Raw genomic sequence first — 27,481 nt, 5'->3', positions numbered from 1 at the left:
CCTATATTTTGATATGTAGGATGCATTCCCAATTTGATTGTGAATATCAAAGCATGCTTGAACTTGAATTGTAGGCAACATCCACTAAGTGTAGTTTATCATATGAGTCGTCATGGGGTTGATAGAGTGGGCTCCCATCAATTTGTTGCTTGGTAGTTTAACATTGATGGTAAGTCAATGGACCATTGACGGGCTTCAAAATTCCGCCCGTTTTCAATGACAATGGCATGTCAATGGCCAAGGCAGTCAATTCGTAGTTCAATAGTTCAAGAGTCAAGAGCTTTTACATTAGCTTTTAGATTATGGCTTCTGAATATCACTCATAAAGATTGGATCAAAGTGTGTAGCGATAGTGGAGACATGTTTCTGTATAGGAGTCTGGGTTTATATTAGTGGAGGTTGAATTATTTGTACAATTGTGGATAAATTAGTTATTTATTGGAGAATTGAAGTGAAGTTAAATCATGTATTTATTCGAGCTTCAAATTTTCTGGAAATTTGGATCATGACATGATTAATTAAAAAGTCACATTGCAATTAACATTAAATTGTAAATGACTCGTAGAACTCTTGGTCGAATTTATCGCCGAAAATACTTAAGTGATTGTTTTTTTCTCTAATATGATACATAAATGATCTAACAAAAATTTTAGTACCAAAGTGAGCGCCAAAACCTGTAGTGTTATTTTTTATTTAAATTATATTAAAAATAAGCTAACTTTTTAAATCACAATAAAAGAAAAAAGTGAAAAAAACAAAGAAAAATTTATCTTTTTAATTTTTAAATTTAGCTTATTTTGGATTCGATATAAATAAAATCTGGATTAAAAAAATCAGATTTGAACCTTAATGACGTATATTTTAGTCAAATTTTTGCCATAAACGAGAGAGAAACTAATAAAAAAAAGAGTCACACCGGCACTTAAGTTGAAGGAAGTTAACATAATGACTTTATTACCCTAATTTGGTAATATTTACGACTTGATTGCAATCATTTAAAAAATTTAATTTAAGACTCGATTGTAATTTCTTTATAAATTTCAAGACTTTTAATGTACCTACCTCTTTCCACGAAATGACTTATTGGGGAAAACAAAATCCACTTTTTCCAAATCTGAACCGGAGCAAATCTCCCGGCCCGAACCCCTGCCCCGGCCCCAGAGCCAGTCGCACCACGCGGGAAAACAAAATCCTCCTTCTCTCTATCTCTCTCTCTCTCTCTCTCCAAAGCACACTTTCGTTTTGTCCAAACTGCAGTTTCGCTCCTCCGTCACCATCCTCCAATGGACAAGTTCCTCGTCCCGGCGGAACCTTCAGCTCGCGCTTCGAAGAACACTCTCAAATGGTAACCGCCTTTCGCTTTACCCAAATTCGCGCATTCCCCTCCGATTTCGTTTTCTGCCCAAGCGGAAACTCTGATCGCGCCGCGCCTTTCCGTTTGCTCTCGTCGAAATGATGTCGCAGGCGCCCCTGGAAGAGGAGCGCCGTCGAATTGAACGGCAGGTTCGAGCCCAAGTACCGCCACTACCTGTCCAGTCTACTGGTGCAGTCGTTTTCTGAGGTGAGAACTCGTTTGATCTCCAACCTCTTGCTTTGCTTGTTGCTCTCTCGGTTTCCAAAATTTTTCCTTTTATTTTCTCATTGCTGATCTCATGTGGAAGGTCGGGGCGTTTCCGCATCGGTATCGCGTTGATGGAGCTCCGTGCGCGACTAACTATGTAAGGAATGTCGTTATGCGCATATCGTTGTGTCTTCTTGTTGCGAGTTCATATGTCCTTAATTATTCGGTGTTTGTGGCTAACGTGATCGTGCAATCTTTTTTTTTGGCAGCTGAGTCAGATCGAATACGGCTCATTTATGTGTCCTCGGTAGATTCATCGAGAACTCTCCTTTTTCCCTTTTACTTAATCTGCTTTTCGCCGATATTTTTGATTTTAATTCTTACCTTGTGTGCATACGATCGCGAACTCTTGGAGGGTACGCGACGCTGAAATGGATGGAAAAAGTGTAGGAGGGGGGTGAAACTAAGTTAACTCAACAGGTATTAGGAATCCGGGAGGGTCTGGCGAATAACTTTGACTGTAGGTTTTGCAATGTCTCACGAGAAAGAGCTCAATGAACTCTGGATAGAGGTTGATGGGACTGTCTGCACCTCTTATGTCTATATTCGCCTCATGATTTTCATGGCTAAATATCATGTGCCTGTTGATCGATGATGATCCTCCCAATGTTGGACCGAAACAACTTATTTAGGTTTGCTTGAGGAGCTTAATGCCCCTTCCTCTCAAGTGTCTACAATAAACATGAAAGATAAGATGCAGAACTTAGTGGAGAACTATAACCTGGCACGCCAAAAATCAGTTATTTTGTTTGACCATTGGATAGCAAGAGCTTTTGCAGAAAATTGTTGCATCTAGAATATATGAGTTGCCTGTAATAGTGCTACAACACTTCTACATGTCATACGATGGAGTTGTCTTAAGCATTTATTACTTGACGTGGTTTAAGGGCACTTGGCTGTCGGTACAAGCACCTTCGTTACTAAATTGCCTTCTATAATGGTCATTTATATCGGCAAGTACTAGATATACGCGTCTTTTTATTAGGTCTCTTTCTGCTCCATTTGATACACCTTAATGTGAACTTTAATACATGTCTGATGAATTTTCATATGTTGGTAGAATTTCCTGTCGTCTTGCCAAAGATGATTGAAAAAAATATGCCAGATAATAATAGTTTATCTAATGAACTTGTGTCTCTTTGCATAGCATAATGGAACATAAGCAACATGAGCCATTCAATTAAGTATGGTTTTAATGCATTCTTTTATTATTTTTTTGCTCCTTTCTTCCTAAGCCCATGCGAAGAGTAGTGATTGATTTCATTACATCAAGATGCCCAAAAGTTAACTGGTTTTTGTTCCGTTGTAGGCAAGGCATCTCTTGTCTGGAATTCGACAATAAGGTAAATAATAGGATGAGTCTGAATTTCCAATTTACAGCCTTTATTATGAAGTTGGATATTTTTTTGGCTCTTTTACCATAATTAAGAGTATCATAAGTAGGCCACATCAGACTTTTCTCATGCATTCTGCCTTGACTGTGTCCTTGCGCTTGTGCATGTATGTATATCTGTCTAAAACACGGTCAACCTTGAACTGAACATACGTGGGAAGCAAATAATTTAGCAGTCAATACTGGAATGCTTGTGTTAACAGGCCATTTTCCCTGAACATGTAGAAGTCTCTCTCTCTCTCCCTCTCTCTCTGACACATCTATCTACTCGCATGCATGAGCATGACAGCTGCAGGTGTTAGTACCTTGCAGAGGCTTATTTGCACGCACTCTGATAATATAAATATTGAAGATTTGTCATGAAATTATACTTGTTTAATTCTCACTTGTGCTCATGTCCTCTCTCGTGTTTATTTTTGCAGGGTTACTACTTGGCATCTGTAACAAAATCAGGCTGCCTAACAATTAATGATTTTGAAACCCTTTACTGTCAGAGTAATCAACCATGTAAGTTTTTTTTTTTGTAGAAGCTTTACCATTTTTTGCTATCATTAATTCGACATAAATAAATGCTTTTTAAGATTCAGAGCAGTTTCTTGTTAGGGAATTGTAATTAACTTCTTTTCCAACTAATACTGAAACCACAGGAAGCTGACATACTCAAGTATTAGCAAAAGTACAGTTGTAGACGAAATTTACCCTGTTTGCGTGGTTCATATTTCATACCACAGACTGACCTTACTTACCCGTCTGCCTCTACTCCCTGGCTTATATCATGGTTTCATACCGAGATGAGAACCAGTAGATGTTCTTTGCATATGTAATGCAGTACCATTGCACACGACTATCTTTAACTTTCTGATATTACTGTCCAGTTTCTTCACTAGCAAATTGAAAAATGTACTACTATTGAGCTATAACATGTTTACTGTGATAATTGCAGTGCCTTCTAAGCTATTTACTGGGAAGATGCTGCTTCTTGAATCCCTTTAGATTCATGTGTGCTACTCCATTTTTCTTTTGCGTCATGATATTGTTGAGTTTATCTTTAGTTGACATTCCCAGAGTGTGCATGATTTGTTAGGTTCGACAGAGGTTGAAGCCAAACACGTGATGCATATTTCCTCACCAGAACAATTTGATGTTGTTCGTTGGAATGTTGCTTACCAAAACGAGGTTTGGAGCTTGTATACTCTGCGAGTCGCTTTTTACATTTTCTGTTGTGGCTTGGAATGTTGCCTCTGCATGCCAACATTCATAGATTGAGACTAAATATGACTTTTCTATTGCATAGCATATGCTGGCACAGGTTGGGCCAGATAGATGATTAATGTGCTCCCTACATTATGTCTGTTTATGTATATTCCTGACTTTACAATATGGAAGTTGTGATGGATACAAAGAGCTTTCTTATGAGCTGCTACGTTGCGGATGTATTTCTTAAGATATAATTTTTGGACATGAGTATGGTTACATCTTAATCTCAACATTTTATGAATCCTTTGACTTATGTATCCTTAACTTCATGTCTGTATGTGTATCATCTTCCTGCCTTTGCAATATGCAATCTGTGACGGTGCAGATGTCTCTTAGAATTTTCATGGTATTGCTTTTTGTAATAGGTTTCTTATCTTGTATCTTTGAATTGTAAGTCATGCATCTCTTTACTCTGATGCTAATTCTGTTATTTGCGGTTCCATCTGTTTCCTCCTGAGTCTATGGTTGTCTTATTGGAAACTTTGCACTGGTGCAGGTTGTTTGTTCATCTTTGAAGAGTAATGAAATATCTTTGTTTGATATTGGCTATGTTTCCTCCGAGCCAGTTGAAGTAAGTTTTTGCTTATTATTCATTTAAAGTTATAGTGAACAATAACTAATGGTAGATCTGGTGATGGCTTGTGTGTTCTATACATAAATACATGACAGCGTGGTGTATAGAGCTCCCATGTTTGAGAGAGGGAATGATGAAGAGGCAGAGGCAGTATTCTTAATATCAATAATTGAGCTCTCTCTAGCACAGAAGCCTTGGGAGCTAAAAAATGCTCCCTATTTCTACATATTAAGTGCATGAAATCTAAAACAAACTGCTGTCTTATCCTTAATATCTTCTACAACTTTTACTTATAGGCTGAATCCTGGAGGAAAAATGAGTTCATTTCCACAAGTAAATTTTTTTTTTATCCCGTGCAGATGTTAAGAACAAGGCAGTCTGTCAACGCTCGTGGGTGCGGAGTACTGAAAGGTTTCTCTGACATTGCTTTCTCTCCTACAGATGCCACAAGGTAAGTTGTTTAAGTGAAATAAAAAGGAGGACTCTAATTTTCATATCATATAAAGGACTCAACTGACCAAAAGAAATTGCATGATGATGAGATATTTATTTATGGCCGTTCTTATTTCTCTTGTTGCTATCATGGGAACTGATACTTCTCTAGAATTCTTTGTTGAATTGCATAGTTATTAGATGTTAGAAGCGAAGATAATTTTGCATGGAGTGTGCTTGAGAGCCTTCAATTCAAAGTACAGGGGCAGTAATAACATCGATTACAGCATGTATTTTTTGGAGGACTTTCAGCACATGCCTATCCCTTTACTTCATATATTATGGTAGCCTTATATCCTGGGAAGGCTGGGAGGAACACCTTTAACTAGATCCCTGTCCTCTTTTTCTGCTAGTCAATTCTTTTGTGGCTGGTGCAAACTGGCCTCCTTAACTAGCACAGGCTTAAATTTTTAAAGGGTTGACATACATCCTTTCTGTATTCACGGATATTGCACGAGTAGTGTAGCGACTGATAATAAATCATCTTCTGGAAGATGATAATCCTTAGCATTTTCTGTACTAAAAAGCTTTGTCTGATAATGCAATTATAGTATCTTTAGGATGTCCTGCTGTCAGAGATTCTTGGAGGTGCGTTGAACTTTTGAGGGTACTATTAATATACTTGCTGCTAGAAATGGTCTCCCCTATGCTAATGTACTTAACCATTAATGGTTTAGGCTTGGTTTTTGCATGCACTCGATTTGGTTCACTTCTCTTTGGTTTACGTCTTGCAGTTCTGTTATTTATCCATTAACATCCTAATCCTGATTGCCTTTTTCAATAGGCTATTTGCTTCCAATACACATGGTGCAATTAATTTATGGGATAGAAGAGTGGGTCCCCTTCCATATCTGGAGCTCACTACTGGTTCACATGATTCACTTAACAGTCTCCAATTAAACATTGAAAATCAGGTTATTACTAAACCAATTCTGGAATTCCTTATTGTTATGTAGATTGGTGCTTCGTTACAATGGACCTTTATCTTTTTGAAATAATTAAGTGCTTTCTATGTAGAACTCGAGTTTACTTATTAGGAGGTTTTGGCTCTTAGTTTAATAGAAGAAACAAAAGGACCGCACTTTTTTTTCATATCAGCAGTCTATATTGTTGAGAGCCCTTATATTGAATTACAATTCTGCCTGGATTGATTAATTTCTTTGATCTTGTTACTGTATGATACGTACTCTGCAGTTAAGATAGGCTAGTACTGGAAGTCTATTCTATGTTATTCTTGTTCAATTATGGAATCCTGATGCATCTAATCTTCTGGGGTGATATGGTAACTACCGTATAAAGTAGTGTCTGTGCAGACGTCTGGGTTAGAATTTAAGTTACCACCTGAGGTTTAATTTGATGAAGAAGGAAATCGTCTACCTATTCCTTTCAAGTTAACTTGGACAAAAGTAGCAGAATAAATCTCTCAATTTATTTCTGATGCCTAGATGCTGAGTTGGCGTGAGGTAAGGACCAAACCAGTGTAAGTTATTGTCAGAATGCCTCCTTGCCATGATTTAATTCAATAACTTAAGGCAGTCATCAACCTGTTTTCCTGCAGTTATACAAAAGTTATACAGTGTAATTAATCCACTTTTTCAAATGCGAAAATGCTGACAAAACTTTGCATGATTTATGGACTAAAGTAAGATTCTGACAAATTCTATTACTTGAAGAAGCATGCCTTGAAGATAATCGTGAGAATTTCTGTATGCATCTTTAGAAGAAACAGCAGCTATGAGAGAATTTGCGATTTCAAGATGCTCTCTTGAGCATTTAAAAGTAGCAAGATTTTAATGTTATTTATGCCATTTACTTTCACCATTTGTGGAAACCACCTTATTTTTCTCTTCTTGCCGGGTATTCATGCAATATTTGTTCCTCAACAGACGGAGAAAAGAGTCTGTTCTCCGACAGGAAATAGTTCAACTTCGGAGAGATCAGATAGCATCTGTCGCTCCCTTGGCAAAGAATTTATTAAATGTCTGACCTTTAATGTTTTGCTTGTGACTTTCACTGCCATATATGAAATCACATTGTTTTCCCTACTGGCAGGGTTTTTTATGTAACATTTGTTCTTCGAAAAAAGTGGCTTAACGAGTGCTTATAGTATACATGTCATAAACTTTTGTAGATCATCTACGGGGCTGGAAAGCATGGCAAGATTTATGTGTGGGATCTTCGTGGAGGAACGACAGCTGGTGTTTTTCAAAATCCTAGAGAGGTAAAATAGTTACTTTGCTGCTTAAAGTGTTGCAGGAAAAGAGTTAGTGGTAGTTTTTGTAAGGAATACAGGCACTGGAGGCCCTTGAACTATTGAAAAATGCTCAATCAGGTCATTCAACTCTTTCTTATTTGTGTAATTAGATTCTTAATCTGTATACCTTTTTGTTCTAGTTGGTCCTTTGGTTAAAGAAATAATAGGTTGCTGATGTGGCGTTTAATTGCCGTAGATGCCAACTTGTCATTCCATGTGTTATCGTATGTGGTATTAGAATTCTAGAGAATGTTTCTCAATATCTTGGAAAATAAAAATCCAAAAAAATAGAAAAACAGAGGAAGAAAGAAGGTTTTGGTTGGCCAAAAGAAAACAGATGAAGGAAGGAAGAGCTATGGCAGCGGCGGCAAAGGCGGTGCCGCCCAAGCACCAGTTAGGGCTGGCGGCCCTTGCTAGCTCAGGTGAACCCAGAGGGGAAAGGTTCTGTGCCCTTGTCATTAATGAAGGCGGCACTGGTGTAGGTGATTGATAAATCAATCTTCTTCTTGACCACATTGATTGTTTGAATTGATCTGAAGCTCTCAAATTTGTACCACTTTAGAGGTTTGCTTGAACCCGGTGAGGGACGCTGGCCCTCATTGGTGCTTGGGCAGCATGCCTTGCCACTGCTGCTGTAGCTCTCCCTCCCTTCTTCCTTTCTTTTCCTTTGGCTGGCCAAACACTTTTTCTTTCTTCGTTATTCTATTTTTTCAGATTTTTATTTTCCCCTTGAAGAACATTCTTTGGATTTTTTATGCCTTGTGGGATTACCTGTCAGCATTTAACGGCAATTAAATGCCATGTCAGTGCCTCTGTTTATTTTTGTTATGGAAGGGCCAATTCAATCAAAAAGGTATATATTTCAAGGTCCCAATTGCACAAAAAAAAAAAAAAAAAGAGTTGAGGGATCTAATGGAATTTTTACAATAGTTTGAGGACCTCCGGTGCCTTTATTCTTTCTTGTGATTGTCCTTTCCTTTCCTCTGGCTCCTTCTCTGACAGTGTATTGATGGTGCATTTGGGATTGGGCTTGGATCTCTTTTTTCTTTTTTAATAATTTCAATTAAGTTAAAAGCTTAGGGGAATCAAAACCCAAAAGTTAGGAGTAGAAGAAAGAAATTTCTTAATATTTAAGTGCACAAGAGAATCACTTTAAATTGCTGGATTCAACAGGGCGCCAACCTTGACAGTATGACATGTAGAACATGTAGGAAATAGAATCTTCACAGCTATACTGTCAACTGAATCTTATCTTTTAATGCAATATTTCCTATTCTCTCACATCCAGGTGCAAAATTCTCCTCTTAAGTCATTCAAGGTGGCTGCAATGCTGGACAAAATCGAGACTTTAAAGGTATACACATGTTGCAATGTTCTCATATGCAACATGTAATGTCAGTTAAAATCCTTATTGAAGTGTGTGGAATCAATTCAAACTCAAAGTGTTGGCTGTTGAGCTTATGACCCATGCATTTAATTCACTGACATCCTGTGATGCTTGCTCATTCTGTTTATGAACTTCTGCTCAACTGTGACTCAGAAAACAAAATTGAGGTTAACTATTGATCATTTGACTCTGCAGCGTAAATATGATCCTTTCTTTAAGTGGTAATAAATGCACTTGCGTGTTCTTTTACAGGAACAATCAGACGTTGTTACCAGGGAAGTACATTCGATTGATCTTGATCCTTCTTGCCCATATCAATTGGGATTTCATCTTGACGATGGCTGGTAGGTTGGTGATATGTGCATTTACTTTGCCTAGTGTTTTCTGCCTTCACTTGATTGACTGGTTTTTTGTTAGTTTGAGTATCTATGGATGCTAAAAGCACTCAACTATATTTTGCGTTGCTTTTTATATTGTAGGTATATACTGATTATCATGCTAGCTTGGTTAACAGATTGTTTGTAATTTCTTGTATCCCTCAGAAAGTACTCTGAACTCTTAACTACTCGAAAATCACAGTTTATTGTAATGGTTTGCTAAAATGCTCTTTGTCAACTGGTATTTGGTGAACCACCATTCTCACACGATTCTTGGTAGCTCCATTTGTTTGTCCTGCACTTTTAGTCGGTTATCCTAATTAAATCTCCAAGCAGTATGACTTTAATTTATTGACTGAAAATGATATTAGTAGTGGAACTTTTTATCTTTATCAGAAGAGATTCCGTGCATCACAAATGGTGTGAGCATTTGCAAGATGCAAGGTGTCAATATAAAATGAAGTTTTTGCTCGTTTATGCATGTTTTACTAATTCAAAATTTAATTTTTCACTTGATGTAGGTCTGGAGTTTTGGATCTCCACAATCACTGTGTGACTCATATTCACTGCCCTCCCCCAGCATGGCTGTGAGTGAACTTGAATGAATTTTAGCTTAATGGAGGTGAATATATTAATTGTATTGTTATAACCGTACTGCATCCATGATGATTCATTTAGGAGGGGCGCTGATCTGTCAAGCAATTTATTCTACTTGAGGAAACCAGCATGGCTTCCAACATATTCAGTAAGTTTTCCACTTCATTTCTACAGAGAATTTTTACCATCAAATGTTTTTTTTTAGTTCAATAACGGTGCCTGTTTCATCACATCTTTGTTGGAAGAATTGTCGTGAGGCTTTCATTCTTTCACTTCCTAAAGTAGTGCAATTATAACATTGTCTCAAGGCTTTTTCATTTCATATCTGGTGATGGCGATAAGCAGTAGCGATATCGGTATGGATGAGATTGCAAGAGTTTAGCTCTGGCTAGAGATATGAGCCAAAACTCAAGGTTCAGAGTGACCTGAAAAAGCAAACACCAAACTGAATTGTCGTGCAACATAATACAAAATTGACATGCAATGCACAATACAGCGTAGCAAAAAGCAAAAGGGCCCATGAAGTTACGTCTTTTGGGATGTGAGCCAGTAAGAATTATTAGTATGCCTTTTGTCTTAACTAGGCACATGCATTCTTAACGTGTCACATGATCCCACTTGAATTTCTTACCGATGCGAATCAAATGCAGGAATCTTGGTTGTTGGAAAATTGATCGGATATCACCATGAGAAGCCTTCAGTTTGTTTAACTATTCTGCACTATGTTATGCAGGTCTATGTGGTTCCTTCGGTTCCTGAAAATGGAATTCATCTTCTGGATTTCTTTCCAGATGTCAGTTCCCCCAGTCATGTGGACTACTTGTAAGGAATCTCTAGATAGCATTTTCTTTTTCCTGCATGAAATTCATAGCACTAAATTTGTCGTCTTAATTTCCAGTGGAGATACAGGCGAGTCTGCTGAAGTCAGTAACCAAACTAGGCGAAATAGGTCTATTCCTCTGTCGGAAGGTGTCACGGCATGCACTGCTCATCCGGTCAATGGCAGCATAATTGCTGGAACAGAGGTTTGGGACTGATCCACTTGTTATTTGCTTTACTAGTGACTAGCCATTCGTTATGCATCAACTCCAAATCTAGCTGCATTGTTTTGGTCATAGCACCTTTGTCTGATTTGCTTTTCTACTTTACTTTTTAGATCTGCATATTGCCTATCATGTGTAAACGGTTTACTTGTTCTTTTTCCCTTGTCCGTTCTTCCTGCCCTCCCATTTTGGTATCAAGCGGTGGAGAATGGCAGAGTTGATTTAAATTGACTATAAAGTATCGCCTGTTAGGTATCATTATCTATTGGGGTGTCCTCAGTATGAGGTTTACTGCCGCTTTTCTACACGCTTCATAAATTCCACTGGTGTGTTTGACCCGTATGCACTAGTATGGCGGTATCAACCAAGACTACAAGGTAACGGGGAACATAATTACCAAAAGACTAGAAGCTATCAGATAATCAGAATGCGGGCCAGAACAATTTTCTTCAGAATTAATTACATAAGAGGACTTAGCTCGCACTTGATTCGTTCGAATGTCTGCTTTGTCTTGCATTCCAGTTTCCTGTGAAAGAAATCTTACAGATGGCGAATGTCTAATTTCAGCTTGCTTCATTGCTGGTGATATCTCAAAAACACAAGAGGCTCTCCGGTGAGTAACCGTTTGCTGAAGCCACTAGGGAGATGGGCTCCGTGATCCAGTGGCGGCTCAAGAAACAAAACCTGCATTATACTCTCACATCGTGACCCTACAAAACAGAGAATCAAGCGGCTCCGAGGCCCCTGCTGAAGAGGAGAAGGCTGCAATAGGATTTGACTTTCTTGGTACATACTGAAGAAACGGAAAGCACACACAAGTGATGAGCATTATAGAATAAGCAGTAATTAGGTACAACTGTAAAAATGTCAAGACTCCGGGAGTCAGTTTCTTTGTTGGCCTTTGTGATAACTCCTTTATGTAATTTGCCATACTGCGCAGTCAGCTTGAATAGTGGACTCAGGGTCATTGGAATTATTTCTACTCGATGCTTCTTACAATAATAAATGCGGGTTAGCCGAAACTTTACCTACCAACTAGAATCCAAGAAAATTTGAATCCAGCCGGAGATGGTAGGCTGTATTCACAGCAAAACTTTTTAGACTACTGAGGCAGCTCGACTCGGTTTTACAGAGCATCTCTAGGAGAAATGGGAATTTCGATCGCACGAATTCCTGTTCACTAAAATAGCGAGAGACCATAGACAAGACTCCATGGATGAGAAATGGCAATACCAAAGCATAGATGTTTATGAACCATACATAGCGACTTAAACAAGACCACGGTTTTCCATGGAAGTGGAGGGAAAATAAGATGGCCCGAAGCATTTCAAGAACTGTCCTTTCGAAGCTCAGAGTCGAGCGCATTTGTTTCTCGATTGAACCATTACAATTTTCTGGGAAATGCAGACCCAGCATGACCAAGAAGACGAGACATCTCCCCAGCAAAACAAAAGACAAAGCAGAAGAAGGAACGAAAGTTTAAAGTGAAGAACTTGTTTCATCAGTGAGCTCCCATAGATTTACACAACACAGATCTCTAAAAGCTAAGCGACATGCGCAGACACCGGAAAGGCCAGAGCTTTTCTAGCAGCAGCAGAAGAGAGACAAAATCAACACCTAAATCTTTAAATCTAATCGCGATCCACCCCTCCCCCTTCACGCGGCTCGGCTCGCGGAGATCCCTTTAAGCCCTCTCCCCCCTGATCCTGCGGGCGAGCTGGATGTCCTTGGGCATGATGGTGACCCTCTTGGCGTGGATGGCACACAGGTTGGTGTCCTCGAACAGCCCGACCAGGTAGGCCTCGGCGGCCTCCTGGAGGGCCGCGACGGCGCTGCTCTGGAACCGCAGGTCGGTCTTGAAGTCCTGGGCGATCTCCCGAACCAGCCGCTGGAACGGCAGCTTCCGGATCAGCAGCTCCGTGCTCTTCTGGTACTTGCGGATCTCCCGCAGCGCCACCGTCCCGGGCCTGAAGCGGTGGGGCTTCTTGACGCCGCCGGTGGCCGGGGCGGACTTGCGGGCGGCCTTGGTGGCGAGCTGCTTCCTCGGGGCCTTGCCTCCGGTGGACTTGCGGGCGGTCTGCTTCGTGCGGGCCATCGGGAATCGGCGGAGAGAATCGGAGGGAAAGCGAGAGAAAGCGAGGGAAAATGTGAGTTTCTCGAGAAAGTGAGAGAAAACTCGCTTGTGATGGAAGGCGAGGAGGTTCGAAGAGCTATATAAAGACAGACAGGCGGGAGGTTTGAAATTTCGGGGATGCCTCGGATGGCTCCTTGGGCGTCGATCGTGGCCGTTGGTGGAGTTGATTTGGGAACGGCCAGGATTCGTCGGATCGAGTTCACGCGGATCGCGATCTGCGTTGGAAGTCGTTGGCCAATGGGCTTTTTTTTTTTTTTGAGACGTGGGAAAGCGAAAACTTTTTTGAAATTCTTTATATTTTCCGAGGACGCGCGGACGGTCAAATCTTTTTGCGCTTGAGCTGTAGACTTCGGAAAACCTCTGCGCTTGAATTTTACGAATTACTGAACCATGGTACCTAATCTCGATAAAATCGCGAAATTGTAACGTACTTAATACTAATTTTAATCCAATATTGTTTTAAAATAAAAAGCATGAACACAGTAATTAAATCGCTAAAACACAAGTCCAATGTAGTTAATACTAATCTTAATCAAACTCTTTGCTTTTTTGGGCAAATGCGAGCACACTTGGCCTGTTCGAAACCGTCATCTACTTTAGCCTTGTTACAGTTAAAAGACAGTAGTGACAAGCATGTTTACAATGATTTTGTGATTAGCACGTGTCATAAACAAATTTTTTTTTTTTTTATGTATGACTATGATGCGCATGGCCATTAATATTCACGCAACTTCTTTTGGACGCTTCAATATTTTGTCAAATTAAAGGATTAGCAAATCATCGGTGAACAAATGTGGTCCGAAGGTTATTGTCAAATATCGGAGAGAATAATTTGTTATCCTATTTAGACTCAAATTACAACTACTTAGGCGTCCTCACTTTCTTTTTTCTTTTTTTTTCATCTAAAATTTGAAAATAGTTTTCAATAAACACTCCATCAAGATTTAATTAAAAAAGGGTAAAAATCATAGACATTTGGCGAAAAAGGCCCCCAGTTTCACAACCATCACTACTTATCTTGGAACAGCAAAATACAATCGTATATACCTCGATCGTCGAAAAAGCTTGCACTAAAGGAAAAAGGGAACTTCGGTTTTTTTCATTTTCAGCATATTAGCACTTCCATTTCTGAAGCATAATCCAAGAAAATTTTCAGATCAGCTAGGCAAAATATGCACCATAACATTCTTCGATGTAATCAAAAAGTTGACACTGGCAGTCAATGGAGATTTTTCTTTCTGATGCAAATGGACTTCTAAATTCATTCTCGATTCACACCACACACGCACAGACAGACGATGCATTTACAAGAACAGCAACCACGATCATCACCATCATCATCATCATCGCTCATGCATCCGCAAAGCTTCGGCCAGTGTGCAGATGCCGAAGCGTGTCAGAAGAAGAACTGCACAAAGCTTACATATTTTCTATCCACAGACCAGGAGAGGAGAGGACCCAAAAGAGAAAAAAGAGAAGAAATGGAAAGGAAAGGAAAATGTGGGGTGGTGAGGATTTAGTTGATCACAGCTCGCTATATGCCGGAAAAGGTGAGCCCTTTTTTTTTTTCTTTTCTGTGCTCGTTTTGGTTTAAGGAGAAACGGGCTTGCGACGATGGTGGAGAGGGTCGGGCCCGGTGGGGACTTGCCTTGCAGAGCCTTCGACGTCGACAAGCGCCGACGGATAGCCTCCTCCTCCGACCGGATCTCTTGCCATCTTCGTATTTCCGTTCCCTCCTGCGATCTTCTCGAGCACGTACATGTAACAGAGAGAAAGGAAAAAAAGACAAGAATGAGTTACGAGAGGAGGGAGTGAAGGGCTGGTACTGTGACATAAAAAAAGTGGAATGGGAGGCGAGAGTAGAGTAAACGAGTGAGGTATCGTGTTATTCGTTGGTTCTTGGTTACCTCGGAAGAGTGAGGAGCCGTGTCTGTGCTTTCTCCTGTCCTCCATGAAGTTCCATCTGCGACAAGAATAATATCATCGTCAAAACACCAACTTCGCCACTCACATGCCCACCCACAGAGAGAGAGAGAGAGGAGATGATGATGAACTTACGCGAAGCGGAAGGAGGGAATAGAAGGAGGAGCAGCACAAGAATGAGGATGGAGATGGAAAGCCTAGGGCTAACAGCAAGGCATGTTCTTCCGACCACCATCGTCTGCATAGAGAGAGAGAGATAGAGAGAGAGTAGAGAGAATGAAAGAGGAGAGGCGGCAAGGATGGAGGAGGAGAAGGAGGAGAGACAGCCGTTTTAAGAATGTTTTCGTCGTGACGTGACAGCAGACTCTCGTACCCTATTTCCGTGGTACCGATCGCAGTGATCCCGGCGCTGCTCCTGCGACGGGGGGAGAGAGAGAGATGATGAAGACGACTAAAGACGTACACTTGGCAGTCGTAGAATATGCAGAGAGAGAGAGACAGAGACAGAGGATCAAAATGGGCCCAGCTTTACCGGACCGGACCAGCTTATCATTTTTCTGAATCCAGCCTGGTATGCTAGGACAAAGATTTTACGGGAATCAAAGCTGGGGGAACCGAATTAAGGGTGGTCCGGACCCCATGATTATCATTACCCCATTTTACTGTTGAGATTGATTCCGATAACAGGAGCAGTTTAAGGACCTATTCAGATCCATTAATTTAATGTGAGCTCATAGATGTTACTTAGTTTATAGGCCTTTTGGTGCTAAGTGATATTTTCCTTGCCAAATACCAAGGCATGAGTAAGTATAGCATACATCCTCCTATCTCAATTATTTGATCAATTAGATAGAGTGGTTCTATAATTCAAATGCATACAAAATCATTAGAAATGGCAACATTTTAAGATCAATTATCACGACACCATCAACAATATTGGGTTAGGACCAACAAGAGAAAAAAGATCGCTTTTTTGTTACTTAACGAAATGACTGAGTAATATGGAATAATATCATAAATAGCAAATCCATTTTTTTATTTAAAAAAAAAAACTGAACTTTCATACTATATTTTGATGAAATAATCTCATGTTTGAATTACGGCTTGCTACCACTCGAAGTAATTACGAAGATTCTTATCATAGGCGTGGGCAGAGCGTTTTGCATGTTGAGCCTGAGCTCTGCTGCTACAACACCATTTGCTAGCAGAGTTCCATTTAGGGAAGAGAATATTACAAAACATGAGCTAATATGACATCCCAATCATGTCCCGAGAAACACGATCACGTATTCGAGTCAAATAAAGACAACCTTTTCAGGGACACCTCTAGGGGCCACGTCTTTGCTAATCATCTGGTTACAGAGGGCAAAAGGACTGCCTTTAAGCGATGGGGGATAAGTCAAGTATGCTCCGACAAGCATGGACAGCTGACGTTAGAGGAAAAGGGACACTTTCAATTCGTTTAGCAGTCGCAATTTGCTCGATCTATTTCACCATAAAGACCCACCTATCTTTCTTGTCCATATCCCATTATAGGCGCATTCCTTCAACTAATTAACTGTCATTGCAACAAGACATCTACCGCCATCTAGTAGGTAGGAAGAAATTGCAAGAAAGAAGGTTGAAACTTCTCTGTGGTATCCTCCGGAAACCAAGGCACAACAGTTCTCTGGTGTCGATCGCACATGTTGCAGGTACTTCCAAATGACCAAGTCAAAAGTTCGCCTGTGCTAGAAAGGACAAGGTGCAACATAAGCATAAACCTTGATGCCCGAAATTATGTCGGGCCACATCAAATTGCACATCCCGGTTCTGGACCCACCCTACGAAGAAAGACGACTACCAGAAGCAATCCCAAGATGTGCAAGTAGCGAAGACATGAGAACCAAAGAACCTCCTTAAAAGTGCAACTTGAACCATAATTGGGACCAAGAGTTCCCAATGAACAGAGAACAGATGCTGGTATATTTACAGCCATGATGCCCAACGAAAGTATGCATTCAGAGGATACCACGGCTTCAGCACCTTCCTTCGTGCACATTTTAGGAAAAGAATGATTAGGAACCTTCACCTCTCTACCAACTTCCTAGCTAAAGATTCCAGATGGGAGCAAGGACGAATCTAACTTTCATAGATCGGGGCTCGTTTCTCTTCCCATCTACATCCTGCCTATGATGCACTGGCAGGCGGGAGATTGCAAAGTGAACATCTACGTTTTTCAATGCCAATGCAATATCGAGCACAATTGATCACTTTATTCTCATCCTTCCTATGTTCCTGAACACAAGAGTTGCGCAGTTACAAAGTTTGAAGAACCCCAAGGGTTCATTTTGAGTAACAGAAGCAAGAGAAATGTGCATCAGGTATTCACACACAGGCAACATGAGGATGAACAAGCTAATCCTTAGTCATCGGATATGTCATGTAGCCGGTCCGTAATTTTGAGTCATCTGCATCAACTCCTCAATAGAGTCGGAACGAACAAAAAAGCCCACATTTTCCTTTTATTTTGGAGCAACTGACTTGAATTTGTGTTTTCAACTAAAAACCTAACACTATACAAATTACGGAACCTGCGCTAATGATTATCAGAACCTCCAATGATTAGCAAGACATGGCCTTCCCGAGTCAATAAATAATGCAGCTTTCTGCAGTTCCTGTAACACATCAAAAAATATTAAAGGACATTAAACATGTACAGATTAATAAGCAAAAGGTGGTGGAACTGGAGAACAGAACAAAGGTGACATCACTTACAATCTACTGTCAATTGTAATGATATCCACAATCTATGCCGCAAAGTATTTGATAAGATCATCTTCAAACTCCAGATTGTTGTCCCAGGATGACATGTCCTCAAATGAAGGGAAAGGGCTGTTTTGTATGCCGAAATCCAATGCAAGCGGGGAGCCAAAGTTACAGTCAAAGGGAACATCTTTTTCAGTTGGAAAGGCTTCTTTCCCCAAATGAGGCAAGTCCACTCTAGAGATGTCATTTCCAGTTTTATAGAGTGCTGGTAAATGAGTTCCAACATCCTCTGGTCTAATTTGAGGTTCAATTGTATCTATCCGAGTCTGCTGCTCGCTTGAACCAGGCCCATATGATGGTGTTGTGTCATAGTAATTATAAGCTCCTGTTGCATGTGAAGCATTTTGCATCAAGGGATGAAGCAAGGGCTTTCCACCCACCAGCATGTTCTGTGTTGACATTACATCTGTCGAAGGGAGGGAAGAGAAAGGATTAAACTCCAGTGGTTCTAACTGTGATTGTCCCTCGAGATTGAGATCATTCTCTGAGGGCCTCACATCCGTAATTGCAGCATTTTCCTGTTGCATGCCATGAACTTGATATCCAGGAGGCTGCACATCAATGTGGCTGTGATTCATATCAGGAAAACTGTCCCTCTGCTCGTATGCCGGATGGTCATTGATGGGTGGAGGAGGTTGGTCCGCAGAACTCGATTTAGTACGCAGTCTTTTCCTTTTGCGCGTCTTTTCTCGATGCTCTTTAACTTGGCCATTTGTTTGAGTGTTATTCTCATGGTGACCAATCTCCACGGTATTTACCGTCACATTTTTCCGAGTTTCTTTAGATGAGACACAACCGCCACTACCATCAGCATCATCAACGTCATAGTCACTATCACTGCTTGCTGCGGGTTGCTTCTTCCCATTACGAGCGCTTGGTGGAGACTTAGTTATTCCTGATGTCCCATTATCACTACTAGGTTGCTCAATAAGAGACTCCTCCCGACCCAGAACAGCCAACCAAATAGCACTCTCTTTTGCTGTCATCTTGTCCTGCAAGCACTTGGACTGGCGAACATGCCTTCTTATCTTTGCAATATCAGGTGACATGTGCTTTATGACGGCAGTCAACACGCCAACTTTCCACATCTTCTTTAGGTCATGTGGTTTCTTGTATGGAGGACTCTGACCCTGTGGTAGCCCTAACTTTATCCACCAATCCTCATTACTCGTTGGCCACCAAGGCGGCGGAGTTCCCTTCTCTAGAGGATACTTCCTCTGAGGGGGATCGCAATGCTGCATCAGAGAAGACAATAAAGAACCCAAAGTTGCATCTTGCAGATCCTGAAGGGTGCTCTGAGAACTACCCTTACGACCAGAATCTGCTGCTCCCATGGCTAAACACTCCGCTTCATATTTGGTTATGGCCGCTGGCCCATTCTTATCAAACTTTACCTTTTCTTTCCACCAAGCCCTTATATTATCAGAAGCACCACTCACCGCTTTACCCTTCTCTGGAATAATCCCATAGACGAAACCCCGTGCTTTGCACACTTCCATCAGCTTCAGCATGTACTTGAGAATACCATCTTGAGCTCTAGACATTTTCTTCCTCCGAGCCTGATCGGATGTTTGCTTGGATTTTTGCCTCTCTGCTGCTTGTTGCGCTGCAATCTTTTGTCTTTCCTTAATCCTTTTGAGTTTGATACGGTCCTTCCACATTCGTCTTTCGAGTTCCTCGGCATCAATTTCTTCGTCACTAACATCCTTCTCGGCAATGTTATCGCACCTTATATCATCGACTTCAATGTCCGAGCCTTCATCCATCGCATCAGCAGCAATCAGAAGATTGTCCATTCAAACTCAATCACCGCCGCAGCAGCTCACACTAAAATGAGACTCAGAATCTTTCTTCCACTGCGAGAGGCTCGCTGATCCACATTTAACAGCCTGGATCCAGAACGATAAGAACTGTCAAGATTGAAAGCCTATTCTGCCAAAACTCATAAAAACCAAGCACGAAGAAAGGAAAACCTCATTACCCCAAAAACTCTCTTCCATTCTTTATAACCAACAGTCTCTAACCTCGACCACAAGCTGAAAAAGCAATAGACAACGACTAACTTCTCAGTCCCCCCTACCGAATTTCCTCTATAATACTTTTCCAGGCCAACACAAACAGCGACCCTCCGACCCAAATCCAATCCTCCAAATTTCTAAGACGCCGAATACGTCACCGCGATCATCATCGACTTAAAAGAAGCATCCTAACAACACCCACAATCCCAAATGCCAACGAGACCCCGCGGGGACAAAAACACGCACAAACCATCCAAACCCGCGATCGAAAGACAATTCGAATTTCCCAACTCGACGACACGAACACCCAGAACCGGAATTCCAATCCCGGCAAAGATGAAAGAAACTGCGGAGAGAGAAAAGTTCCGAACTTTTACCGGATTTCAGGCCAATCTGAATCGCCCCGATACGAATCCGCGCCAAATCTGCCGTAAAAAAAGAAAAAAAGAGAGAAAGAATCCCCCGCGAAGAGATTGATCGTTGTTGCGTTCGCTTGGGAAACTGGAGAGACGACGACGACGCCAGGGGGATGGAGATGAACCTGGGCAAAGGGAGATGAACCCACTCACACAAAATAATGGGGTTTTTGGGGAAGAGAGAGAAAGAAGATTTGAAAGAAAACAGGTGGAAATTCGAGAGAGAGAGAGAGAGAGAGAGAATTCAATGAGAGGTCGCCAAAGGCTTTTTGCAAGTGGACAAGATGAACTTCTCAGCCTCGGCAGGAGTCGCCGTTCGCTGGGTTTTTGTATCCTGTCGTCGCGTCCACGCCTCATGCGGTGAGGTGTACTAGGTACCATGCTTGTCCTGTTCCTCTTTTGCGGGACAAAAATTTGCCTGTGATTCAGTTTTTAGGTCGCATGGTAACCGTGCCTGTCCGTTCCTCCTTTTCCACTTCCTTATTAGCTCATGATACAATTGGCTACATCAAAGATTATTCGTTATCTATTTCCTCTTCCTTTTCTTCTATTTCGATTCCGCTGTAGACCCCTAGCACTTTTGATTTAAAATAAACACGAAAGTTACATTAAAATGTAATTGGCGTGAAAAAAGGCGCTAGCGTGAAAAAATTGTTGAGTTGAGAAGAGACATTGGCAAGTTTTTATTTTCTTTTAGTAAAATTGAAAAAGTAAGAAGAGAAGATGTAAAAAAAATAATATTAATTCAAGAGTGGGACCCGTATGGATTATATAATTAATTCAATATGATAGGGAAGTGTTAGGAATTAATAACGAGTGGAAATAGCATAGGTAATTTAAAATGACCTATTTTGGCAAAGAAATCCATACTAATGAAGGAAACATTGTCATCAGTGGGTTGGCCCTCCTAAGTTTGCCTCTATATCATGACTTTCCATTTCTTCAATTCACGAGATAGAAAGAATTCCTCCTCTTTGAAGGTACAACACACGACACCAATAACACAAGAAATTCTTTGATGAGTTGCTAAATGAGTCACATGGTTGCCGTCAATAGCCTTCATTCGCAATAATCTTTGTAGCTCTTTCAGGGAAACACTTGCCCCAAATCGAATCGAGTCTATTTTAATCCAGACATTGATTACACATGCTCCACAGTTGGAGTTTTGTTTTGAACTCACACAGTCAACAATTGTAATGGGTTAGGATCCATACAAGAATTTATGGATAGCACATGTTCCGATCAAAATATCGGGCACTTCTTGAAATAGGCTCTTCAATTGCACAACCACACTTATTACGGTGCGGTTGATACCAGCACCAAACTTTTCATATCTAATGGATCGTTTTACCTAATGCCGTCTAATAAAAGAGAAGCCTTCATATATTAATGCATGCATTTAATTTATTCGAAACTATTAGAGTGGGATCCAGTATTTTGGGAGAATATGAGTAAACCCTAGTCCCATACTTGCAATGTCAATATATTTTATTTGTTCGAATAATGGTCAAAATAGTCACCACCAAAGTGCCCTCATCTGTTGCCCTAGGCTGAGGAATAGAAATTTGATGGTCATTCTTGGGTCACGTTTCCCTTCATAGCTCACTGTTGCGACACCCTTCCTATGAAAGAGCCGCCGCTCAGAAGTGCTGTGTCGTTTCTTTGCGTACGTTGACTTTAGCAACATGATCAATATAATTAATCCAGATTGATGGCTTATATAATGGTTTGTAGCATCCAATTTGAACTCTCACTCTCGTTAAAAAAAAACATGTGGCTGGAATTCATTATGCACACCTTATCGTTCTGGCTTCGTATGCAATTGCATCATCACATGTCATATTGAAAGTTTGATTTTTGCTGAAACTTCAAATGTTACTTGGCATACGATTAGTAACGGCATAAAAGTATCGATCAGGATCAGGTTGACTAGTGCTTTATGATTTCAATTCCTCTCTCTTTTCCTTGCTCTCTACCTTTCCTTTCCCCAAAAGCATCAGGTTCTCTCTCTCTCTCCCTCTCTAGTCCAGCCCCAGCCATAGAATAGCAATTAGGATCCACTATAGAATTTGAAATGCATTTGGTCAGTGCTTCCCCAATAAGATATTGAATGCTAGTAGCTTCGTGCTAGTGGCAAATTAGACTTGCTTAAAGAAGGGTGTGATGGGGCTATAACGGCTCCGTTTGGTACCGTTTTTATTTTCTTAATTTTTGTTTTTGTTCCAAGAACAAAAAATAATAGAAATTCGTTTGATAACTTAAACTATTTTTTTTTTTTTTATTCTTTGAAATAGAAAAGTGGCTGGAAAATTAACTTGGAACAGAAATAAAAAGTAAAAACAAAAAAAAATTCTTATTACCAGGAGCAATTCCTATAAATAAGTCATTTTTTCTTTTCTTCTTCCTCGCTGGGCGATGGGCGGTGGCTGTGCGTCGGCAAGGAAGAAAAAGAAAAGAAAAAAAAGAAAAAAATTAAAAATGATCAAAAATTTAAAAATTCCGTGTTACAAAAAAATTTGTGGATTGTACTAAACTTATTATTGTTATTTTTCTATTTCGAGAATATAAATTTTGTATAGTTATCAAATGAGTTATTTTAATTAGAAATTGTTTCAAGGAATATAAATAAAAAAGACTATTTTTGAAAAGAAATTATTCCCTAAAATAGAAGCGTTACCAAATGGACCCATCCAAAATATTTCATATACATTATTATGGTTTCAAAGGAGAGAGATGCACAGCAGCTTGAAAGCCAGTGTCTCTAAATGAAAGGATGGAAACGTTGTTCAATAATCTGCAAAGTATTAAGATTGGTCCAATCGTAGTTAATTTCTCCGAACACAAGAAGTGCGATCATGTACGATTTGCAAAGGGTCCAATCCGACCAGGTCCAGCTCCTGAATCCTTACTAATTTGGGACTACTAATTCTGCTCAGAAGTTCTTTTACGATGTTAGGCACCGGCATCATATCATAAAATAAGATTACGCGCAAATGATGAAGCAAATTATGACGACGACAGAAAGACCTTTGCGAAAGCAGCATATTTTCCCCCATCTAGAGAAATTATAACCACGCCACTTTTCCAGAAGGTGGACAAAAGAAGAGAGGAGATGCAATGGTTTCGCGTGATCTGGCTTAATTTATGTTGTGAGATGCAGATGCGCAAACGAATTTCTGCAATTGAGGGAGATATACTAGTGGAATTGCATGGAACATACTAAACAAAGATATAGCTTAATATAGTTAAGCAACTATAGCGCAAGAAGTTTCAAGGAATAATACAACGCAGGGACTTATTTAACAGGTATGCACCTATTTCTGTGCTGAACAGCTCATGCATTCATTTGCTTTTCTTGGAAACAATCCGTGTCATGGAGGGAAGCCGAAGAAATCGACGTCTCACAGCATGCTGTCTGATCTTGCAGGCAACCTCCGGAAGAAATTGAGGGGGACTGAAGGCAACTTGTGCCGGAATCTGGGATGCCTCAACACGTAGAATCCAGTAAGAAGCGCCACAACCTGGAAAGGGGTGACGTACAGAACGACCGCAGCAATTAAACAGAAGGTGACGAAAATAGTAGTTGCTCTCGGGTCTCTCCAGCTCAGAAGAGACTGAAACCTTTCGCCTTGAGTTGCCAAGTCACCTACCACCGTTTGAACCCTTCCCGCTATGCTTCTGAGGCGATCATACCTCATCCTAACAATATCTGATGGTTTGGATGTGGGGAACGTATCGAACTCTTCGTCGAGCTCGTCGGGATGAACTGCATCCGCATGAGACAGTCGAATATCCATGTGAGGAGGGTGTCGTGGCCGCCACCGGTAATTCCAAATCCCAATGATGAATAGGTAGAGAAAAATCGTGGGAAGTATCAATTCTGGGTAAAGCATCAAGATGATAAACAAAATGTGGATTAAGATAGAAGTGAGCGGGTTCTTCCAATGGCAGATCTGATCGAACCACTTCCCAACCACAATCAAACTTCTCAGGACGCCCATGATTCTGAAGAAATTGGCCTTGCTCCTCCTCATATTCCACATGTGTGAGTCTACATCGAGCATAAACTCCACCACCTCTCTTCTCAGTGGTGGCTCAGCCCGGCTCAGCCTCATTGACACAATCTGCATTGCCTGGTGTCTCAAACTATCCAGCTGAATGACAGATAAAGGGTGAACATAGTGCATTTTTGGTAATAATGGATGTGAGTACTTGTGCAACATATTTATTAACGAAGAACATGTGAACCTCACGGCCAATTGAACCTCGCCCATTTTCTTCACCCCCGAAGGATGTAGAACCAGAAGGGGGTAGGAGTGTGTGTAAATTCTATCAGCTTCGAGCGTGGACAGTCGAATCCTTACCTTGCCAATTCTTGAATCTTTTCCACCTCCACCTTTATCTCCTCCCCCATGGATATGGCCATTATCAAAAACCCCTATGGTGATCACGCTGCATATATCGAAAACCTCCCAAGTGTATTGCTCATTCCACCTAGGACTAAAACTGTCGACAATTGTTCGTGTCCTCACCCATTTCTGCCCGTATTTAGCCACACAATAAGCATCCGTACTCCCTCTTCCATCTCTTGACTTCGCCGGGATGAGCCCCTGAGCACTTAAAATCCCTAGTTCAAAAATCCCAATGCTGGACTTCCACAACTGTTTTGCTGTTGGCCTAAGATCGCTGCTGTGGTGTGTTGATTCATCCAAAACATGATATCCACCATCCAAACATACCCTCAAATGGATCCTGCTCGCAAACTTAATCACCTTCTTCTGTTCTCCCTCTCCTATGTGCTTCTCAAGATTATACCACCTTGTGTTAACAGGCTTATGATCCAGCCTCCTCTGCAAGTTTTGCAGCGGGATCATGCATCTCCCAAGTACTTCATCTTTGTTTCCCGCCAGTCTATCTTCTACAGAAAGAATCAAGGGTTCCTCAAATGGTTCGGCAACCACGAACATCAAATCTTCGTTCCACATTGGGTTTACAGACTTGCTTTGAGATATTCTAGTTCTTAAAGCCTGGTTTCCGAGGATCGCCTTCACAAAAACTTCAGGATACCTACTTTTGTCACTAGGTACCAAATCCTGAGCCTCTATGACATTGACCCTTACATACCAGAGTTTTGGGGACAAATAAACCTTAGACCGAATGCGCGAAACTGCTTCACCTGCGACAGCTGCTGCATCTGAGTGCCAAGCATCCGGAAATGCCTCATCGGCTTGTGTTCCCATCCAAATGGCAAGCATTAGTTCTCCTTTCACCTTCTCCCCTTTTTGGTCTTCCAATCTATACCACTGAGGAGCCAATGGGCTGTCAGGTGGAGCACGTTTAGGAATTTCATTGATGTCGAACATTGACCTTCCCATGAAATCATCAAGCACGACGTCCTTATCTTTCACCACCACCTCCAAGCTCGATGCTTGAATCCTCTCTTTTGAGAAAGCAAACACCTGGTTCCACTCTGGGTTCGACTTCTTCTCGAAGTGCCGGGTGACTCCCTTATAGTTTCCGAGTTTTACCTCAACATAGGGGTCACAAGTACCAGTTACGTCCTTCCCCGGTAATTCCTTAGCTTTGACAACACGCACATATAGGTACTGCATTTGCTCAACAAGGTCATAGGTGCAGGCGAGCTTGTCAGCAGGTGTGACTTGTCCGGCACCAATGTTCGGTGAAGTCTCTCTCAGAGCAAAATCTTGGGGTTGAGGAGGTTTCTGCATTTTTCTGATTTATGGTATAGAAGCCCAAAGAGTTTGGTTATGAATTGGTTCAGGAAAAAGATAAAGACAAAAGCTGAGGATCTGAGCTCAAGAAAAAACGGAGAAGGAATCAGTATTTTGGCTGCCGACAATGCTTCAAGAGCTTTCGACAGGACAACTTGATGCTGTTCCGTCGGTTTGGTCCTTTAAACCGCAGTTTAAGCGATTCCAGCTTCGCACTATGTGTAAGCAAGAAAGGCAAATAGGTTTTTCAATGTCTCTGAGACAAAAGTAAGGAGCCACACATAGCATCACCAACCTCAGATTTGAATGATTGATCTAGAATCAGCTTTAAGAGACCAAAAAGAAGCCAGAGACGATGAGAACCTTATGACTCACTGACGTAGGAAAAACTAATCCGCTCTTCGTAAATAGTTTCAGGCAAGAACAATCAAAACCCTGCAAAAGGAAACAGAGGAACATTAAAGTTAAAGCGACCACCAGCCTAATACGCCATCCCCTTTCTTCTTCGCAGAAGAGTTGGGGAGCTATTAGAAACAAGGACACCGAAGTTTCGAGCTTTATTCCCGAATACTACATGGGTAAAGACGTAAACTATTACCTGTTTCAGCTGATATTATTTTCGAAAGGCCATGAAGACCCCGCAACGATCAAGGTTTTGGAGTGAATAAACAACCTTTAGCTTCATCACGAAACCGCATTGACTCACGAATGGAGATATCACTATGACTAGTAATTAGTAGCTACACTACATTCAGCTTACTTTTTGAAAGACAAGTCGAAAACCCAAAAGGAAAGGAAGAGGCCGGGCGAAGAAACCCACGTAAAGCCAACTAGAACGAGGAAGTAGGGTGGCCAAAGCAAGCTCAACGTTCAAACCACATAACAAAACAGAGAAAAAAGAAACGCTACGTTTCCGAAAGAAACAACGTTCTGCCCGTATTTCAACAACCACTCGAGCTAACTCGTGAAGAGTCCACGAAAAACAGTGTACGTTCTAGCGGCATGCGTGAGAAAGAGAAAGACAGAGAGAGAGGGAGAGAGGGAGCTAACGTTTGGCGCAGAGCAAGGAGACGAGCTCTTGAGGATGTCAGGACGGGGAAAAAGATGGGGGGCTTTTTAGCAACGGGGAATGGAGCAGACGGAAAAGAACGGGGTCCATACTCGAGAATGGGTTTTATATATATCGCCTGAGCGAGGGAAGGAGTGAAACGTGTACGAGAAGGGAGGAGACAGAAACAGAGTCGCCAACTATATTCTCTGTTTCTGCATCTTTTTTTTTTTTTTTTTTTTGCGTTGGCTCTTGGGGGGGTGGATATGCACAGAAAGAGAGGGGAAGGAGGAAATGGGAATCCGAGCCACACGTGCGGGCTCGCCCTTCGGTCGGTCTTCGGCACGTGCAGGGCGGCGGTGTTTTGTTACGGAACCGGTCAAGGCTTCATTACATTTTCCTCGGAT

At 41.2% G+C, this 27,481-nt stretch overlaps 4 protein-coding genes across 5 annotated transcripts; 1 reads left to right on the top strand and 3 right to left on the bottom strand.

The window, feature by feature from the left end:
• The first annotated feature begins 1,232 nt into the window (after nucleotides 1-1,232).
• Nucleotides 1,233-11,971, top strand: LOC104435688. The gene is made up of 18 exons (XM_018869195.2): nucleotides 1,233-1,345; nucleotides 1,465-1,561; nucleotides 1,662-1,718; nucleotides 1,831-1,868; nucleotides 2,931-2,964; nucleotides 3,437-3,521; nucleotides 4,099-4,190; nucleotides 4,768-4,842; nucleotides 5,205-5,296; nucleotides 6,122-6,251; nucleotides 7,469-7,558; nucleotides 8,880-8,945; nucleotides 9,231-9,322; nucleotides 9,877-9,942; nucleotides 10,034-10,100; nucleotides 10,686-10,774; nucleotides 10,851-10,977; nucleotides 11,563-11,971. The coding sequence occupies exons 1-18, from the start codon at nucleotides 1,284-1,286 to the stop codon at nucleotides 11,614-11,616; spliced, it is 1,413 nt and encodes a 470-aa protein (XP_018724740.2). The 5' UTR covers nucleotides 1,233-1,283; the 3' UTR covers nucleotides 11,617-11,971.
• A 337-nt stretch (nucleotides 11,972-12,308) lies between these two features.
• On the bottom strand, nucleotides 12,309-13,184 carry LOC104433822 (histone H3.2). The gene has a single exon (XM_010046695.3). The coding sequence runs from the start codon at nucleotides 13,088-13,090 to the stop codon at nucleotides 12,680-12,682; it is 411 nt and encodes a 136-aa protein (XP_010044997.1). The 5' UTR covers nucleotides 13,091-13,184; the 3' UTR covers nucleotides 12,309-12,679.
• A 4,103-nt stretch (nucleotides 13,185-17,287) lies between these two features.
• LOC104433821 (ETHYLENE INSENSITIVE 3-like 3 protein) lies at nucleotides 17,288-20,587 on the bottom strand. The gene is made up of 3 exons (XM_010046694.3): nucleotides 20,256-20,587; nucleotides 17,810-19,749; nucleotides 17,288-17,709 (listed from the first exon to the last, which is right to left on the bottom strand). The coding sequence occupies exon 2, from the start codon at nucleotides 19,654-19,656 to the stop codon at nucleotides 17,842-17,844; it is 1,815 nt and encodes a 604-aa protein (XP_010044996.2). The 5' UTR covers nucleotides 19,657-19,749; nucleotides 20,256-20,587; the 3' UTR covers nucleotides 17,288-17,709; nucleotides 17,810-17,841.
• A 2,876-nt stretch (nucleotides 20,588-23,463) lies between these two features.
• Nucleotides 23,464-27,267, bottom strand: LOC104433820 (FT-interacting protein 3). Of its 2 annotated transcripts, none has more exons than XM_018869190.2 (3): nucleotides 27,077-27,267; nucleotides 26,390-26,461; nucleotides 23,464-26,282 (listed from the first exon to the last, which is right to left on the bottom strand). In XM_018869190.2, exon 3 carries the CDS (start codon nucleotides 26,021-26,023, stop codon nucleotides 23,696-23,698), a length of 2,328 nt encoding a protein of 775 aa, XP_018724735.1. In that variant the 5' UTR covers nucleotides 26,024-26,282; nucleotides 26,390-26,461; nucleotides 27,077-27,267; the 3' UTR covers nucleotides 23,464-23,695. The 2 variants fall into 2 exon arrangements, with proteins under 2 accessions (XP_018724735.1, XP_018724734.1); XM_018869189.2 differs by lacking the exon at nucleotides 27,077-27,267 and adding an exon at nucleotides 26,625-27,065.
• Between the last annotated feature and the right edge of the window lie 214 nt (nucleotides 27,268-27,481).

Source organism: Eucalyptus grandis, chromosome 2 (assembly GCF_016545825.1).
Source record: "Eucalyptus grandis isolate ANBG69807.140 chromosome 2, ASM1654582v1, whole genome shotgun sequence".
Classification (NCBI taxonomy): Eukaryota; Viridiplantae; Streptophyta; class Magnoliopsida; order Myrtales; family Myrtaceae; genus Eucalyptus; species Eucalyptus grandis.
This window is presented reverse-complemented; position numbering and strand designations above follow the sequence as displayed.